The sequence below is a fragment of the Silene latifolia genome, chromosome 1 (genome assembly GCF_048544455.1).
Source record: "Silene latifolia isolate original U9 population chromosome 1, ASM4854445v1, whole genome shotgun sequence".
In the NCBI taxonomy this organism is placed as follows: domain Eukaryota; kingdom Viridiplantae; phylum Streptophyta; class Magnoliopsida; order Caryophyllales; family Caryophyllaceae; genus Silene; species Silene latifolia.
This window is the reverse complement of record NC_133526.1, coordinates 159,189,096-159,207,274: the sequence shown is the minus strand read 5'-3', so window position 1 is coordinate 159,207,274 and position 18,179 is coordinate 159,189,096. Positions and strand designations below refer to the sequence as shown.

The following is an 18,179-nucleotide window of genomic DNA, read 5'->3' as shown; positions in this document are numbered from 1 at the left end:
AGTGATGCATCAAAGGAGATATGGGATAGCGATCTAGAGGGAGATGACGGCGATCTCTAGAGGATCACTTCATGGCTAGGTGGAGCGGGCGTGAGGCGCCCATCTAAGTTTAAGTGAAGTTTCCTCATCTTCTCTCTTTAATTTTCAAGTTTTATGGAAGAGTTTTTATGTTTTGTTAACTTGTATTTTATCAATCTTGATCATGGTTGGAGTAGTCCTAGCAACATAGAGGACTAACACCTCGGCCCCATTGAGGTGTTCTTATTTTATTGTTCCCACTTTTGAAAATCCAAAATGACAAATTTAGTGTCATGCATTGCATCGTGTGTGCATGAACTACACCCAACCTTAGGACATTAGAAATAATGTCTAACTCGTTTTGGGGAAGTACATGCATACACAACGGGAGGTAATCTAAATTATCCTCTCCGTCATAAACAAAAACCCATGCATCATGTAGTGTTGATTAGTGTAGCTTGCATTTAGTGTAGAATTCATGCATCATGCTTGCATGATTTCCCATCATTTTGGCCATTGAGGACAATGCCCATATTAGTGTGGGGATGGGGAATTCTAACTTAACTTTTATTCAAAAATCCAAAAAAATTGAAAAATTTCGAAAAAACCATAAAAAATTGAAAAACCAAAAACAAGTTCATTTCTTTTGTAGCGTAGTCATGTATATATTGTTGTATATATTGTGTTTGTTCTATCCTTGTTCACATTGATCGACTACGCCACATCCGAGACATGAGGATATTGAAGACCGCATGGTATGATCTTTCCAATCTCCTTTTTCCTCTCTATGTTAATGACTATGTGGCTTTATTTTGATTGATGCGGTACGACAATGTGAACTTAGGACTTGCATTTAGTGTATATGTCATATTAGTCGGTAGAATCATTTGCATTAGGATGTTTATATGTTAGTTGCATCATGGCATGTAGTTGCATGTTAGAAAATTTTGCGAAACCGTCTACTTGGGAAGCTTGACAAGTGTATATAGGCCCTAGTAGATGCTTTTTCTTCTTAAGACTTTGCTTGTTAGAATACTTGTAAAACACCCTAGGATGTGTCATGCTAGTATCCTTTGACCCATGGATTAAGGCCTAGTCAAGAGTACCTTGTGGTGTGATAACTCCTTGGCTACCGTTTATTCCAAGGTGACCCTTGAAACCATGCATCCATCCATCCATCATCCATGTTCTACCATATTTGTCATCAAAGGGAATGGGCACAAAAAGAAATCAATTTGAGTTCAATGAAATGAAAAGTGAAAGAAAGTTTGCAAAAAAAAAAATGCATCAAATGAAAATAGGAGCAAAAATAGAACTACTAAAACTTCAAATATAAGGCACCCTCACTACATATGGGGTGACTTTGAAAATGTTCAAAAGAAAAATGCAAAGAAAAGTTGAAAGTTGTCAAGTGTTGAAATGCCAAAAATCAAAAAGAAATGGCAAGAAAGTGTTCTCAAATGTTATATGCCACAAGAAATTGGGGGGAAAAACAAAAATGAAATCAAACTCCCAAAGTGAAACTCAAATATCTATTGATCCCTTTATCCACCGTATCCATTTTTGTGCATGGTAGAGAGGGGAAGACCCTTCTTCTTGTCTAGGCAAGAGGGGGAATTCTGCGATCCTCCAGTGTTTCTAATAGCATAGGGAGTCTACTCTTGACAAAAGCATTTAACGATTGAGGACAAAGGTACCCTAGCTTGACACAACTTGGAGGTGATTTATTGGTATCCTTCTAGGCTTAGTAGTTTGAAGAAATTGCATCTATGAAGGAGTGTGTACCCTTGAATTGCTTCCCTTGTAGATAATTTCCGCCACTTAGATGAGGAAAGTGGCTATTCTTTTGTTGATGCATCCATTATTTGATTTTGTGTGCTTAATGTTTGGATGTATCGCCATTTTGGAAAGACCCACCTTGCCTTGCAAGAAGGCATCCTACCTCATGGTTGTCTTGTTGTGAGTTGAAGGGGCGGAGTGAGACCCGCTAATTGTCTCATATCGGCTATATTATTAGGTTAGTTTAAATAATGGTCCTAGTCTTTGTCACCTCTTTACTCGGGACGAGACAAAGGTTCGGTTTGGGGATATTCTATGTGACCATAATTAGAGCATATTTAGTCCCCGAATTAGCCTTGTTCCCATGCTTTTTAGTGCATATTTGGGTCATTTATTGTCTTTATTTCTTTGTTTTGCATATTCTTTGAGGTTTTGTGTCCTTGGTAGGAAAGGAGTGCAAACCTTGCACTTTCATAGCAAAACGAGACTAAATTGATTGAATTCAATGACCAAGCATCAAGGAGAGACAAGATTAGAAGGCCTTTGTACATACTATAGTAAATAGGCAATGATGAGAAAAGATCCTTGCATCTCCGAGGAAATCCCCAAGGATTTTATGAAGAAAAGGGAAGAAAAGAAGAAGAAATGAGACTGTCCAGCAATCCGTGCAGATTGTCCTGAAGACGCCTGTCCTCCACCTTCACAATCCGTGCGTCTTCACTCCCAGACGCTCGGGCAACAACCCCAGAAGACGCCCGGGCAGAGAAAGATGCCCATCCTTCCAAAAATACCGGCGTTTCCTTAAGTAGGGACTTAATCTTCATTTAAGCCCTTAGTTAACCCTAATTCCTACGCCTAATCCCCACTATAAATACCCCATTAGTCTAATTAGAAGAGCATTGAAGATTTTGGATTATTGGGCACAAGTGAGTTCTCCTACTCACTTGTTCTTGAGCTTCCTAAAATGGATGAACAAGGATTCAAGTATAGAATCCCTCCCAAGGAATAATACCCAAGGTTACTACTTAATAAAATTAATATTATTAATACTAGAACAATATTAATTTAAATAAAATTGACCCAAAAATCTTTATTTTGTTCTCTTTATTTCGGTTAAGAGAAGGAGAAGGAAGAAGAATTTTTATCTCACTAAAAACTCTATTTTTGATGGATGATTGAATGAATAATACACTAATATTCAAGTAGTGTATATGGTAAAAATTATTGAGAAAAACCCATGGTTTTTCTCTTCATAAAACCGGGTAGGGGGAGGGGTTAAGAGGGCCAATGCATGAGCAAGGTGCTCTTCACAAGAGGCACTAGGTTTTGCATGGCTAGGTTTAGGAAGAATGATTATGTTTTCCACTTAATAAATCAACATAATATTAATCCTAAATCACCCCATTATTTCGGTCCATATTAAGATAAAATGGATTCCATTTTATCTTTGTCAATTTGTCACATGTCACATGTCACATGTCATGTAAAATTGTTATGTATTTTATTTTATTTTTTTTGCAAGAAAGCAAGCCACTTTTATTCATCCATAAAGGGAATAAATAGGCCATATCTTACAAAGTAGAACCAACTAATATACCCAATCAAACATTACAAGCTACCCGGAACATTACATGCCTACATGTAGGCAATACATGTAATATCCTAGTACTTAGTATAAATTGTATCCTCTTAACCACATACTGGATATCATGCTCAATACCCTGAAATATTCGGATGTTACGCTCTTCCCAAATGCTATAGACCAATGCTGCAACACATCCTGAAAACCATAGAGCCTTCCAATGTTTCTTAGCTCTCCTACTTACTATCCAGTTAAGCTCTCTTTTCAGCTGCATGGACCTTCCTGAGATCTTCATCCAATGGAGGATTATGGACCAAATAGTTGAGGAAAAATAACATCGAAAGAACAGGTGAGTATGAGATTCAGCATCCTGCTTGCACAAAACACACCAATTCACCAAACATATACCCCTGCTATTTAGTTGATCAATAGTTGCCAATTTATTTTGCATTGCTAGTACGGTGATAAGACTGTGCTTTGGTAGAACAGCTCTGCTCCACACAGCTATAGGCCATCTAAACTTCTCAAACTTAGTTCTAAAATGCTCATAAATCAAATCCATCTTCAGTTTCCCATTCTTGGCACATGAATGCAGAATCTGCTGAACAGCATCAGACGAACCAAACTGCTGCAGAAGCAGATCCTTAACTTGCAGGATGTTCCTCCTACTTTCAGAATGACAGGGTTTAATCTCCTGATCCCAAACAATCCCTGATTTAATATTATATTCATAGTTCCAATTGACCCACAAATTATCAGAATGGTTCTCAATATCCCAAATCCATTTGCACATTACACTTCTATTCCAAGCTAAAACTTCTTTAATCTGGAAACCACCTTCCTGATGAGGTTCACAACAAGAAACCCAACTCTTCCAAATGAGTTTTCTATTTCCCTCCTCAGAGTTCCAAAGGAAATTCCTACAGAACTTTGTGATCATTTTGATGACCCCTTTTGGTATTAACAAGGTAGAACACCAAAATTGTTCTAGGCCAAAGATAACAGTATTTATAAGACTGATCCTACCTGCATAAGAAAGTTTGTATGCTGACCAATGGTGCAAAGACTGTTGTATCTTAGCAATGAGGTCTGCAAACATCTCTTTATTCAGTTTACCTGCATTTAGTGGCACTCCAAGATAACGGAAAGGGAATGACCCTTCAATGTATCCTGTTGCATCCAATATCAACTGTTTAACATCTCCTCGTACTCCTCCCATGTAGATATTAGTTTTATCAGGATTTGCCTGCAACCCTAATACTTTAGCAAACTTACTCAAAGTATTAGTCACTGCAGTAACTGAAGGTAGATCACCCCAATTGAAAATCATTAAATCATCATCAAATTGTTGGAATATGTGTCCTCCGACAATAATGCGATCACGACTGTTGATCATGATGATCACATGTTTAAGTCTCATTAAAATGAATACAATTGGGAAGTAATATTGTTACTGTCAACTGGTCAACATATATCGGTAATGATTGGTGACTAGAGTTTGACATTATCGTCGTGTGACGGTGGTGATCAGTTGACCCCCTAGGTCATACCTAAAGGGCAATACTCTTAATTGATTATTTAATTAATCGTATAATGTTACGAGTTAATTAAATTACTTGAAAATTGACGGACGATTTTGTAAGTAAAATTTACGTATCATATTGAAATGTGATTAAATAAGGTACGGTCTGAGTAATTGAATTGTATCATTACTCGGATGAAATAATTGTTTAATGTAACAATTAAATTGAATGAATTGATATAAATACAATATGTTGTGATTTATAAATTGGTAAAATTGTTGGCACAAGTAATTATGAAATTACTAAGTCGATTTTGTATATGACGTATTTTTATTAATACGTTGATTTTTAATATGATAAAAATACATAAACAAATATATGTGACATGTGACATGTAACATATAGACAATTGACAAAAATAATATGGACACCATATTATGCAAAGGGCCGAAAATTAGAAGGTGTTTAGCTAATTATAAGTTGTTTGTAATTAGTGGAAAACACAATGATTAAAAGGAAACCTAGCCATGCAAGCCTATTGTTCCTTGTGAAGAACAATTTCTCCATGCATTGGCTCCCATTTTTCTCTCCTCTTACACAGTTTTGGGGATGCAAATGCCATCATTGTTTTTCTTATAATTTTACCTAATAACACTAAAATGTTTTTGTGAGTATTCATTCTATCTTCACTCATCCAAAATACAAGTTTTAGAGAGAATAAAATCCTCCTCATCATCTCTCTAAAAACCGAAAATAATATAAGAGTTTATAAATATTTTTGGTTCCATTTTTCTACCATTGATTAATATTATAACTAGTATTTGTAATATTAATTATAATTAAGAGAAGCCTTGGGTATAAAGCATAGGGAGAGATCTTACACTTAGATCTTTGTTCTTCCATTGAAAAAGCTCAAGAACAAGAAGAGATAGGTGATCTCTCTTGTGCCCTAATAGCCGAAATCCATTTTGTAAGGACATGATTTCTCCTCTATTTATATTATTGTTTGCATGCATAAGATCCGTTTTAATTTTATGACAAATTAATTTAGACATATAAGAGTATGTTAATATGTATATGAATCTACATTTCCTTCAATCGGTATCAGAGCCACGGTTGTTTGCATGCAAATTGGTTAAAAGTTTTTCCGAGTTATATGAATAACAAATAAAACTTGTAAAATTTGTGTTATTATGATATATCACGAAATAAATACATGCATGTTAATATTTCTGGTCCTAAAATGTTTTAGGATTTTTGGTTAATTTTACGGATTTTTATTGTTCATATTTCATTATAATGACATTTAAATGTGATTTTATGAGTAAAAATGTCATTTTTGGACGAAAATTAGCTATACTTCGAATTTTAAGTTGATTTTTGGATATGTTATCACACATATTATTTTGAGATAACCTGTAAATTTTCATAATTTTTGCACTTGTTATGCTCGAAAAATGAATTTTTCATTATTAAATTCGGATTTAAGAGAAAAATAGGTTAATATGAGTTAAATTTCGAATCTGGTCATAGAAAATTTATATGTTGTCACATGCAATTTTACAAGATGTGTGTAAAATAATTGGCTATAAAGAAGTCTTTTAGCATGATTTATGAATTTTTGAAGAAAAATGACATAAATAGTGACATTATTAGTGAAAATTAATAAAATATAATCTATGACTTAGGAAAAACGTATAATGTTGCATTTTATTATCTTTTTCAGATCTAAAATTGAAAAGTTAGTGAAAATAATTTTTCCATGTTTTTATGATTATTTTATTATAAATCGATAAACCGCAACATTGTTTTTCCGGAAAAATTTTGATATTTTTTAACCTAAGATTTTGAACATTATGAGTGTCATGGATTTTTCCAGAATGTTCATGAATTTAAATTTCAAATTTTTAATTTATTTGAAATTTTTGGATTTATTTGAAGTTTAATAGCTTATTTTTATAATTTTTGGTCCATTTATGAACAATTTTGTAAATAAAGGTTAATTATGGTCAAATTATTAGTGAAGACTATATTTTGAGTCCTAAGAGGTTAGGGTAATTAACTTATGCATAAATATGAGTTTATGTATTTTTGTGATTATAAAAATGTTGAAATCACGCAAATCCGTAAAAACCGAGTAATATACGATATTGGCTAATTAAAAGGCGATTTAGCATAAAAATTGAGCATGTTCTTACATATTATATTGCTGCATTTTCTTTATGATTGTCATAATTTCAATTTATGTAATTTTGAATTATGTAATTTTACTTAGTATGGCCTTAGTTTTTAATTGGTATTTCCCGAAATGTATGGGAATATCGATTCGGTTGTAATTTTATTGTGATCTCGTATCACCGTTTTGTAATTTAATAGATTTATTTTATTTTAGTTACAAATGTATAATAGGAAATTATGTAATTTATTATGTAATTTTATTCATTCCGGAGTTCCAAAGACGGATTTCTTCAAGAATGGCGATACATAAAGACGGTGTTACCTCGAGATGCGTGTCACAACCGAAGCTCAAGGGACCAATGGAGTTGGTTTCCGAATATGTAATAGATTAATAGTTTTTCTATTTTAGGAAAGGCCATACTAGGATTTATTTTTCTTTATGCTTGCATTTTATTTTATGTCACATGCATCGCTAAATCGCCATAACTAAACATGCATTGTCTATTTATCGAGTTTATCGACCGTGTCAATTAGAATTATCGTAGTTCACCGCTTTAGTTCACTTAAAACGTGATAGATAATAAATTGACATGACCTCTCGCTAAAACTATCAATTGAGACATAGCCTTACCAAATAGTAGAAACCATGAAAACCTATTTCGTGAGGGAGTGCACTCGGCCACACCGGGGTACAAACCTTGTTACGTAGGGGAAGTGGGTGATGAATGTTAACCCACCGAATTCATGTTGATGAGGGATGTATCGGCCCCACCGTGCCCAAGTTAATGTGGGTTTGGATCATGGACACATTTATTCGAAATTTGGATTGAACTCAACAAAAGTATTTGATAAGGGATGTATCGGCCCCACCGTGCCCTTGTCGATGTGTTTTGGGCTATAGATAATTGTTAATGTAATATTATCGACCAAGAGTTCTAAAAGTAGAATCGATTAAACGTTAATCCACCGAGTTATATTGATAAAGGATGTATCGGCCCCACCGTGCCTAAATCGATATGAATTTGGGTCTTGGAATCATTTATCTAGTTGGGTAGAGGTCACTAGAAAAATGCTTATAACTTGTTTAAATCATACATTTTTACGAGTATTATTAAAACGACAATTGTTTTACTCCTTATATTTTGTTTTGTAGACCACTTCTTATTCATAACAATGGCAACACCAACTCCTAATGCTACACCACTCGCTACTTCATCATGGCTCCGATCCTTTATGGATCGATGTAAACTTGAAAAGAATGGGTCAAATTTCTCTGAGTGGGATGCCCAACTCAAATTAGCCGCCGAAGGTGACGACAAGCTTCGTTACCTTACCGAGGCCTCTCCACCCGAACCCTCCACTAGGTCCACCGCGGCCACTAGGGAAGCCTATGAGGCTTACCAAAAGGAGTCCGCCGCAATGAAAAATGTATTAATATTTGCGATGGAGGCGGAACTCCAAAGGAGAGCCTTCAAAATGGGCAATGCTAATGAGATTTACTCCAAACTTGTGACCATGTTTTCACAAACCCCGCGGATCGTCCAATATGAGGCGGCCGCGGCATTCTTTGATCTCGACTTCAAAGAGGGCCAAAAGGTTAGCCCTCATGTGCTCAAACTCATGGAGCTTGTCGAGACCTTGAAGATTCAAAAAGTTGAAATCCCCAAAGAACTCATCGTAGATAGGATTCTACACTCCTTGTCTAAAGTTAAGGCATATGTGCAATTCCGGGTGAATTTCAACATGCAAGACAAGGATGTGTCTCTTGAGGAGTTGCACAAGTTACTTGTGCAAGCCGAGAGGGACATGGGGTTAAATGTGAACCCTCCCAAGGATGTGCTTAATATAAGCGCAAAGAGTAAGGGGAAGTTCAAGAAGAGTGGAAGAAAGGGTAAAAAGCAAGCTCCCACATTCACCAAAGCTAAATCTTGTGAAGCTAGCACATCCAAAGTCAAGAAGGGTCCTCTTGACAAATGCCATTATTGTAATGGCATGGGACATTGGAAAAGAAATTGTTCCAAATACCTTGGTGATATCAAAACTGGAAAGATCACTCCAAAGAGGTAAATGACTAACCTTCTTTTTATGTTTCAAATTCAACTATGGTATTATGATGCAAAGTTGTGATAATGTATCTTCCCTTTTTATTGTAAATAGGGCCTCCACCAAGCAAAGACAAGGGAAAAGAAAAACAAGCATGATAAACCATGGAGAAGCTAAGAATAGCTTTTATGGAGCCTTGTTTTTCATTGTCTTATTTTAAGTTATGTTTTGAATTTTTAGAACTTTAAGTTTCCGTGTTCGACATGGAAAGGTATTTTGGATAATGGTTTGTATTTTGGATGATGGTGACTTGGTTTGCAACCCAAGTCACCCGTTTTATCATTTATCCTTTATGTTCTAAAATTTCATCTTTAAATGCTTGCGTTTTGAAACATAAGATTATTCACTAAAAGTGATCTAATAGACAATTATAATGATGGGTTTCATTATATGTCCACATGCTTAAGGCTTGTGTATGATCATTTATAAAGTGACTTTGAGTCTATGAACTCTCTTAAAGGTATGTCAACCACCAAGTACACATATGAAATCAATAACAATTAGTCAACCTATGAGGTAGTCCTCCGTATACTTCAACATCATTATTTGTGTCTCATATGCTATCTTTGAATGCTTAGTGTATTCATTCTAAAGATAGAGTGGGAGAAAAATGAGGACACAACACACACAACACACAAGGCAAGATATAATTGTGTACTTGTGTAAATGAAGATCTACGCAAGTACACAATTATTTGAATGAAGGTATATCTATTTACATAGTATACCAAATAGATGAGATCTATAGTCTCAAGTTAGTTCTAAATGACTTAAGAGACCAAGTGAAGTAATCATAAGAGTTTATTCTCAAGATAACTACACGAGGAGACCAAAAGAAGTTTTGGAAGAAAAATGACTAATGTAAAGTCTTAACAAGCTTTTGACTAAGGTTATGAATCAATTGACCAATAGTTTCAATCATGAGTTTTACTTAAGAGCCTAAATGAATCATAGTAACATACTAGTTATGATCAAGTTGCAAAGATTGATATTCCGATATCTTCAATAGCCAACGTTTTAACCACGCAAATGTCATTGTTTAACCTCGCTATGAAATGGTTAAACCTCCTTCCGAAAGGGTATTCCGAAGGACCTATTCTAAATATTATTTGTATTTGAATAATGACATTACTACACATCATTATGACATGAGTGTGTTAGAGATTTAAAATCTCTTTCCGTAAGGTTGAGATGAGACCACTTCAAAATAGGCATTTTGAAAGGATATGATGGGAACATATATGGTTTTATCCTAGTAACTTGGCAAAGCGATTTATATTTATATTCTTGACAAATTTCGATTGAGAAGTCAATTTCGAAATATGTAGAATTGAGTGGGAGTTAGGAAATTCTCATGTGAAGACATGGGATTTAGTGGGAGCTATCATCCTTGAATGTATAAAACTCATTACTCATTAAAGAATGACGAGCTAATACCTTCTTTCATAAAGAAGCTTTCGAGTTTTAAATTCTGGATGAAAATGGACAATGATGAATCCAATTACATCATGGGATGTTGGATTAGTATTAAGAGATACACATCACATCAACATACGCGTAGGTTATTCGTATGAATGAAAATGGGATTACCATTAGCAGTCATGGTAGTTCATTGAACCTAAGAACGGTTGATCTCATGATTATTAGTAACTAATGTTTCCGCCATTAGAATAATCATGTACATTTCCAATTATAAATCATATGCATAAGAGCATGATGATAGACTTGGTGAGCCAAAATAGAAACGTCATGAATTCTCAAGTAGAATCCGATGAGCGATTTCAGTGTTTGACGGAATGTTCTATTGTGTGTCAAGAGGTTGCACATATTGTAGAAAATCCGAACACATATGAGGATTTATGAGAATCCCAAATCTTTCAAGCCCATAAAAGAGAAATGAGAAGTTTTGGAAAGATGCTTGGTTAAGTAAGAGGTTATTCAAAACAATCTTTCCTAATAAAGCTAGGACTTGTGAGAAGTACTAAGCTAATAATCTTGTCAATTGTTACAAGATTCTACAAAACATATACCTAGTGCATTGTGTGTGGATGGAATACTTGATCGGTACAAGTTATATTATTCATCGCAAATTCGTTCGTTATGAGATGAGCGATGAGAAAGTTCTTTCAAGTTAAAGAACCAAAACCAAGGTCAAGAACCTTAATGTGTACTTGGTAAGATTCATGCTATGAGAACATGAATGTGAAGGAAATTGCAAGTGCAAGAAGTTTGAACACATGGACACATGGGATGTTAAACTTCTATTGCAATCAATAAGTGTTTACACTTATGATAAACATCACAAGGTTGTAATATGATATTGACTACCCGAGTGTGATGTCGACATTTGTCGTTTGAGTTATTATTAACTCACTTGGTACATTGTTATATCCAAACGGGTTGTGGAGACAATTGAACCCTGTTAAAGTGAACATGGATTAACATTGTTTTTGCCCATGGTTACTTATATGAGGTGACGTCTCGAAGTGACTAGAGTGTGATGCGATTGATGGCAAGTTCAAGTGCCATAGAGTCATGTGAGATGACTAGTCGATCACATAGGCAGATGTTAGGAACATTTTGTCGGGCCTTATGACCGCTTATAGAGTTCTGCAAATTTATATAGCCTGGTCGTGGCGAGAGCTACTATAGTATTCAAATGAGTCGATTCTTTTGACTAAAGACTATTCGCCTAAGATGGCACAGATTTAGATTAACTTTGATTTGTGTTACTACGACCTTCGTAAATGGGGTCAAATGGGCATATTTTGGGTTATGATGGCTGTGGCTAGTCGAAGGGAATGAGTGCGATAGGAATTGTCCACCCCTAGTCGGGGTTATAACAATATCTCGGGGCCACTCGAGGAGTAATGAATCGAAATGCGTGGCCACGCTCGGAAGGTATCAGTGGATAAATCCGGTCAATCGGTTATTCTCCGGATCGAGGAAACCACTCTCGATATGATCACTTGCAAGTACGACCGAAAGACACCTTGCATTGAGTGGGAGATAGTAATAGGACAAGAGAATTGGTGGAGCACACTTGTCGAGGACAAGTGGGAGATTGTTGGAATATGTGTCCTCCGACAATAATGCGATCACGATTGTTGATCATGATGATCACATGTTTAAGTCTCATTAAAATGAATACAATTGGGAAGTAATATTGTTCTTGTCAATCGTCAACATATATCGGTAATGATTGGTCGACTAGAGTTTGACATTACTTGTCGTGTGAAGGTGGTGATCGTTGACCCCTAGGTCATACCTAAAGGGCAATACTCTTAATTGATTATTTAATTAATCGTATAATGTTACGAGTTAATTAAATTACTTGAAAATTGACGGACGATTTTGGAAGTAAAATTTACGTATCATATTGAAATGTGATTAAATAAGGTACGGTCTGAGTAATTGAATTGTATCATTACTCGGATGAAATAATTGTTTAATGTAACAATTAAATTGAATGAATTGACATAAATACAATATGTTGTGATTTATAAATTGGTAAAATTGTTGGCACAAGTAATTATGAAATTACTAAGTCGATTTTGTATATGACGTATTTTTATTAATACGTTGATTTTTAATATGATAAAAATACATAAACAAATATATGTGACATGTGACATGTAACATATAGACAATTGACAAAAATAATATGGACACCATATTATGCAAAGGGCCGAAAATTAGAAGGTGTTTAGCTAATTATAAGTTGTTTGTAATTAGTGGAAAACACAATGATTAAAAGGAAACCTAGCCATGCAAGCCTATTGTTCCTTGTGAAGAACAATTTCTCCATGCATTGGCTCCCATTTTTCTCTCCTCTTACACGGTTTTGGGGATGCAAATGCCATCATTGTTTTTCTTATAATTTTACCTAATAACACTAAAATGTTTTTGTGAGTATTCATTCTATCTTCACTCATCCAAAATACAAGTTTTAGAGAGAATAAAATCCTCCTCATCATCTCTCTAAAAACCGAAAATAATATAAGAGTTTATAAATATTTTTGGTTCCATTTTTCTACCATTGATTAATATTATAACTAGTATTTGTAATATTAATTATAATTAAGAGAAGCCTTGGGTATAAAGCATAGGGAGAGATCTTACACTTAGATCTTTGTTCTTCCATTGGAATAGCTCAAGAACAAGAAGAGATAGGTGATCTCTCTTGTGCCCTAATAGCCGAAATCCATTTTGTAAGGACATGATTTCTCCTCTATTTATATTATTGTTTGCATGCATAAGATCCGTTTTAATTTTATGACAAATTAATTTAGACATATAAGAGTATGTTAATATGTATATGAATCTACATTTCCTTCACAAATATTAAATGGTTAAGTCCCAGTCTGCCACATTTTGGGTGATAAGAAACCTGAGCCTCCTTGTGAATACCTCTTAGTAACCGTGATAAAATCTCCATAATCATAACAAAGATGAAAGGGGAGAGTGGGTCCCCTTGTCTCAACCCACTACCTCCTTGGAAAAACCCTGTAACATCTCCATTGATCTTAATGCTGAACCAAGTTGAGGTGAGACAACCAAGAATCCATTTCTGAAATTGAGGAGGAAAATGAAACACCCTGAGCATCTGGCCAATGAACTCCCACTGCAGAGAGTCAAAAGCTTTCTTAATATCTACTTTGTTCATACATCTTGGTGAAACTCCTTGTTGACTGTACCCCTTGACCAAAGCCTGTGTAAGCATGATGTTTTCATATAAACTTCGTCCCTTCACAAAAGCACCATGTTCTTTTCCCACAAGTGCTGGCAGCAGAGGCTTGAGTCTTTCACATAATATTTTACTGATGGTTTTGTAAATTACTGAGCAGCAATCAATTGGTCTGTAGTCCATGACTGTTGAGACCACTGCCTTTTTCGGAATCAATGCCAAAAGAGTTGTGTTAGCTTGTTTGTGCATTGATCCTTTCTTAAAGAAATCCTGTATGGCAGTACAAAAATCCCTCTTGATGACCTCCCAAGAATGCTCGAAGAAATGAGAGGAAAACCCATCCTGACCAGGGCTCTTATTAGACTCTATAAAAAAGAGGGCTTTTCTGATTTCCCCTTCCTCTACAGGCCTGCATAAAGTAGGCCAATCAGCTTCATCCACTTTTGGCCCTTCCAAAGAGGCAGAGTCCAGTGATTCAGTTTCTTTTCTTTCCCCTAATAACCATTTATGATAATCCACAAATGCTGCATTTACATTTTGAACTCCTTCCTGAATCTGACCTTGTCTATCCTGTATTTTCCCAATTAGACTTTGGTGCTTCCTAGCAGCTATTCTGGTGAAAAAATATCTCGTAGGTGCATCATTGTAATGAATAGCCTGAATCTTTGCCCTCTGCAGTAGAGAGCTTCTTTTAATCCCCTTTAACTTCAAATATTGCTCCAGAAGGTTTTTCTCCTGCGTCAATAGATCAGAGTCCCAAGGAGTCAGTTGAATCTGAATCTGACAATCCTTCAGAGCTTGCTGAGCCAGTTGAACTTGCTGAGAAATCCCAGTAAAATGATTTTTATGATGCTTGATTAAAGCAACCCTGGTGGTCTTGAGTTTAGAAAATAACCTGAACATTGCATTCCCCTTAACAGGTGCATTCCAAGCTGTTTGAATGATACTGTCATATCCCTCCTGTTCCACCCAACAATTTAAGTAACTAAACCTCCTCTTCATCTTGTAATTCTTCTGAGTTTCCAACAATAGAGGTGAATGGTCTGATATACCAGAAGGAAGTACAGTCACCTGAGTTGTGGAATGATTTACTAACCAGAGAGGATTGATTAGAACCCTGTCCAGTTTAGACCAAATACGAGCATTTACCTCCCTCTTATTCGTCCAAGTATGATCACAACCAAAGCTTTGTATATCCTCCAAAGAACAATCCAACAGACATTGATTAAAAGCCAAAACCTCAGATAATGAAGGAGGATTAGGCCCCAATCTCTCCTCCATATTTCTGACAATATTAAATCTCCCATAATAGCCCAAGTGATAACAGTAGGAGCAATTACCCTTAACTCATCCCATAACCTCTCTCTTTGGTCCCCATCATTACTACCATATATAAAAGAAATGTGAAAAGTTTTATTTGAGACATGATGCAGTAATTCAACATGAATCAATTGCTCATGGATCCTAGAAGAAATAAGAGTAACCTTCCTTTTATTTAAGAAAACCCAGATATGCCCATTGTAATGGTGGGAGTAATTATTGAGAATGCAATAAGAAGAAAAAATCCTAGAGACAGCAGCAAATTTATTTGATTTAACCCTAGTTTCAAGAAGTCTTAAGACCTCTATCTTATTGGAATGCAAATAACCTCTAATCTCCTGCTGCTTTATTGGGTCATTAAATCCCCTAATGTTCCAGGAGGACACTATCATGTGGACCTGGATCCGGAGGCTCCTCTGTCCCAGTCAAACCCCCTATTTCTGTGTCTGGAGGATCCCCAGATTCCTGTAAAATAGCATAAGTATTGACCAAGGAAATGCTGGTATTTCCCTGCTCACCCCTAGTAATCTCAGTAATCCTGGTCCTAGCAGAGGCCAATCTGGTTTCACCCACAGTCTCAGTATTACAACCTGGCACATAGCATTCTGAGTCGTACCCCTGACCATCAGGAGAATAATCCTTTACTAAGACTGAGGATACAGAGCCTAGCTCTTGGCTTTTTGAGCTCGCACCAGCCATCCCAGTCAAAGTTTCATCCTCTAATGTAGGAGGAGGGTGGCCTAGCTTATGGCTTCCTGAGTCAACTGAGGTCTGTTGGGTTGTTCCAGATGGTCTCTGGACTTCCCTATACACCTTTGTCACCTTTGCAGCAGCTCTTTGTACATCCAGTTTGTTATTTATCTTAGTAAATTTGCAACGTTCTTTAGTGTGCCCCAATTTCCTACAGCAGTGACAATAATATGGTAACCACTCATAGATGATGCGCTGAGCTGTTTCACCGTGATAAGGAGATTTCAGGGTAGCAGAAGTAGGCAGCTCTTTTGCTACATCAACCTCTACCAGCACTCGTGCAAAAGCAAGTTTGGATTTGTAAGTTGTGGGCAAATCAGCAAACAGCGGCTTTCCCACAGTACTGGCCAACTTGATCAAAACCTTCTCAGACCACATGAATGGGTCCAAGTAAGGGAAGAGGATCCATGCAGGAACAACATAAACTGAGTCCATTTCTTTAGAAAACAAAGGAGACCATTTCTTCAGAATCAGAGAACTTGATCCCATCGTCCATGGTCCCCCTTTTAGGACTTCATTCATGTCTTCCTCAGAAAAGAAGCGAAAATTGTACCATCCCTTTTTATAATATTGAACAATTGGCCCTGTGACATGTTTCCAATTTTTACGCACAAATTAATCCACCTGTTGCAATTTTGGTTTTGAACCCAGAAAATTGCCCATAAGAGTATTCTTCCAGAACTTAATTTCCTCTAATACATCCTCCTCTTCAATCTCAACAATCTTAGCATCTGCACTTTTGTCACAGTAATGTAATTCCATCCCAGGTTTAGGTTTAGCCACATCTTTCCAGGTTTTGGAAATCCCAATTCCTAACTCAGTGGTAGGCTGTTGTGTCTCAGAATTAGGGATATCATTTTCCAATTCCTCTTCTACTTGTTCTTCTCCCACAGGTTTGTCCAGCAAATCAGTTAAATTCAATAAATGACCAACCGTATTTTCCTGGGAATTACCTGAAAGATCAGCAGTCTGTGGTGTTCCATGAGTCTCCGCAATAAGGTCCAGTGTCTTCAAAATTGAAGCGTTTATCTCGTCCGTAACTACTACACGAGAAGTATCATCATCTACAACTACCTGTTTATTACGAGCGCGAGTTTTAGCCATGATCAAGCGATGAAAACTGGAAAAAAATGAAGAAAATTAACGTGTTTTTTGAGTTTTCTGGTGTTGCTTGGAGGAGAAGCTTTCTCTTTCCATGACTAAAATTCACAGTCTGTTTATTATGTATTTTTAACATATTAAAAATCAACGCATTAATAAAAATACGTCATATACAAAATCGACTTAGTAATTCATAATTACTTGTACCAAAATAATTTACCAATTATAAATCACAACATCTTGTATTTATAATAAATTATTCATTAAAATGCTATTGTTTCCTTAAACAATAATTTCATCTAAGTAATAAAACAATTTGATCACTTAGACCGTATCTTATTTAATCAAATTATAATGAGACACGTAAATATATTTCCAAAATCGTCCGTCAATTTTATGTAATTTAATTAACCTGTATCGTCATACGATCAATTAAATAATCAATTAAGAGTGTTACCATTTAGGTATGACCTAAGGGGATCAACTGATCACCACCGTCGCACGACAGTAATGTCAAACTCTAGTCAGCCAATCATAACCGATATGTGTGGACCAGTTGACAGTAAAATATTACTTCCCAATTGTATTCTAAAAATGAGACTTAAACATGTGATCATTAAGATCGACAGTTGTGATCGCATTATTGTCGGAGGACACATATTCCAATAGGGCGTATATGAGGAGGGCTCGCCAGCCTCGGTGCATTATAAGACTCGCCAGCCATGGTACGTATATGAGGAGGGCTCGCCAGCCACGATGCGTAATAAGGCTCGCCCGCCATGGTGCATACATGAGGAGGGCTCGCGAGCCGCGATGCGTATTAAGGCTCGCCAGCCATGGGGCGTATATGAGGAGGGCTCGCCAGCCGCGATGCGTAGTAAGCCTCGCCAGCTATGGGGCGTGTATGAGGAGGGCTCGCCAGCCGTGATGCGTAGTAAGGCTCGCCAGTCATGGGGCGTATATGAGGAGGGCTCGCCAGCCGCGATGCGTAGTAAGGCTCGCCAGCCATGGTGTCGGTTGGTTGATCAACCGTGAGAATAGCCGCGTTGGATAGGCTTGTTTTGAAAGTAGCGGACTCATGATGACACCGTGGAAATAGTGAAATTGAATTTTCACTACTGTTGCTTTTGAAATAAGCG

The 18,179-nt window shown here is 36.3% G+C and overlaps 1 protein-coding gene across 1 annotated transcript; it reads right to left on the bottom strand.

Moving 5' to 3' along the window:
* Positions 1 to 3,398: 3,398 nt before the first annotated feature.
* Positions 3,399 to 4,709, bottom strand: LOC141586067 (uncharacterized). Its single transcript, XM_074407188.1, has one exon. It carries the CDS (start codon positions 4,707 to 4,709, stop codon positions 3,399 to 3,401), a length of 1,311 nt encoding a protein of 436 aa, XP_074263289.1.
* Positions 4,710 to 18,179: the final 13,470 nt, after the last annotated feature.